We start from the raw sequence: 2,335 nt of genomic DNA, 5'->3' as shown, positions 1-2,335 counted from the left end.
TAGTAGTAGTAGTAGTAGTAGTAGTAGTAGTAGTAGTAGTAGTAGTAGTAGTATCATTATTATTATTGTCTATCTCCAGGCGCAATGTTCTCAAGCATTGCAGTGGTGGAGACTGTATGCAACATGGCGGCCTCTTCCGTGTTCAACAACATCTACGCTGCCACTGTGGCCACCTGGGCCGGCACTGTCTACGTGGTCATGGCTTCTTTTAGTTTCTTCACTTTTTTATTGTTTATGTGAGTAGTTAATTATTCACGCCACTTACAAAAATTAGCAATTGCAGCCATTTTCTGATCTTTTAATGACAAGCTGATACCTCAGAACTGCAAAGTTTTATCATCTGCTTTTATGATATCCGATGTAAAAAAAATTTTCCGAATGCAATTCTTTGAATATCTCGATAACGTCTCCAAATAGTCTTACGAGTTGGTTAGAATAGATAAAACATTGATTTGATTACTGACCTCATGGTCTTAGTACCTCAAAATGGCCCGAAAATGCCAGATAGAACTTTGTAGTTCTGAGGTAGAGAAATGTCACATCAAGAAAGACATCCCAACAACGGTGACCAACCAATTGCAGTATACCAGTTAGTTGGGTGAGGGGAGGGTAGACGTGACACTAGATTTTGCGACTTTCACGATTTTTAAAGAAATTCCAGAAATCAAGTTATTTGCGAAATGTCACACTGGACGCTACTTAATAAGTACATGTGACACTGGATTACTCAAATCATGAATTCATGTAACGACCAAAACAACCCCCTCCCCGAAAAAACAAACCGATATTTCAAAAAAAGCGGAAAAGAGCGCTCAGGGGAAGAAAATATAGATGTAGGCTACATTATATCTTCGCAAGTCGTTAAGTGCGTGAAGGGTTTGGTTTTTCGTCTTTATTTTCTTCAGTTGAATGTTCTCCTCTGACCGCAGTGTAGAGACTACTCCCTAGGTCACTGATTATCTTTCCATTGGCCTGTTCTTTTTTTTTCTCCTTTTTAAAGAGAACGTTGCCATCCAATAGATATAATAGAGGCCGAAGCCTGACCAGCTTCAGGTAGCGTCTGTCCCACTTTGAACTCGGCACAAGGTCAAAAAGTCGGGAACAGATAGCCTACTACACTTTGATCTTTGACACAAGGGCGAGAAGTAAGCTAGCTGCCTGTGCGTGCCTGTGTGTAAAGAGTGATCGATGAAACGTCCTTTTTTTCTTTCCTTGTCGTCGCTGGCATCCAGTTGGGCGTTTACTTCTGTTGGTAGTTGTAAAAAGGTAAATGTGAAGCAGCGTGGTGGAATCAGGCTCTCGTCAAAATAATGAAATCGAAGAAAACAGCAAGTTTCTCCCTGCTTAGCAATTTTTATCAATTTTGTTTTTGGCTCAACACCTTTTATGTCCATTTACAAACATATTCCTTCGAGGATTTCACCAAAAACGTTGATTAAAGGCATAAAAATATAAATTTACAGTTTCCATGGACTCTAGAGCTTTGGAATTTACAAAGCTTTGGCCGCCATTTTCTCGCTAATTTTACCTCTTAAACCAAGTGACCCCACCTCCTTCTATCCAAAATATCTCCACTTCTCTTGAAGATGGATGGGAATTTCTTTCAATTAAAGCAAGACAAATGAACAAGCTTTAAGATGATACCAATAACTCAATATGCCCAAAAATTGACGAGAGTCTGATTCCACCACGCTGCCTCACAAAGGAATAATAATTCTGAAAAACAGATAAGTTGATAACATGGAAGCCTGGGTACCTGAACGTGTCATCTCTGACTCGGAGGTTGACATATAATAACCCTCCATCCGTCACGATCGCGAGCTACCAATGCACATTCTGCGATACCCAGGCCAGTCCATGTTTTTATGTTGACAATATTGAACATTCAATCTTTTATCCTTACATCTTCACAATAGATTTCCTTCAGGCAGGCGGCTTCATCGACCCTGCGTTTTAAGAGCAACATGACGTATGCATTACGCTGCGTTCAGACAGAAAGAGGGAGATATTTCAGATATTAATATTATGATGTAATTCATGTGAGAATCGAACCAAAATCATCTGCATGTGAGATGAAGAGCCGTACAATTTGTTCCACTAGTCCTAGTAGACAAATAAATTCCTTTTAATTAACCATGCCGTACGTTTATATTCCTGTAATTTGTTTTCTCTGCAGACTGTTTTTCAGTGTCAGAGAGCCAGAGACGAAGGAGGTTGTAGTGGTGGACCCTGACCACTCTATCCAAACTCCAGAATTTGAAAACCAGGAAAATGTTTTGTCTTGAGCTGCTGCGCTTTAGGCTGGACTCGTGAAATTAAAATGTTTGTCTTTGTG

The 2,335-nt window shown here is 39.9% G+C and overlaps 1 protein-coding gene across 1 annotated transcript in view; it reads left to right on the top strand.

The window, feature by feature from the left end:
* Positions 1–2,335, top strand: part of LOC101849118 (proton-coupled folate transporter) — a gene marked incomplete at its 5' end in the record, with an annotated part of 7,053 nt that extends 4,718 nt beyond the window's left edge. The window contains 2 exon segments of the mRNA XM_013080276.1: positions 80–236; positions 2,177–2,335. Coding sequence (XP_012935730.1) covers positions 80–236; positions 2,177–2,285 — 266 coding nt within the window.

This window comes from Aplysia californica, unplaced genomic scaffold (assembly GCF_000002075.1).
Source record: "Aplysia californica isolate F4 #8 unplaced genomic scaffold, AplCal3.0 scaffold00080, whole genome shotgun sequence".
NCBI classification, from domain to species: domain Eukaryota; kingdom Metazoa; phylum Mollusca; class Gastropoda; order Aplysiida; family Aplysiidae; genus Aplysia; species Aplysia californica.
The sequence above is the reverse complement of the archived record's forward strand: the minus strand, read 5'-3'. Positions and strand labels throughout refer to the sequence as shown.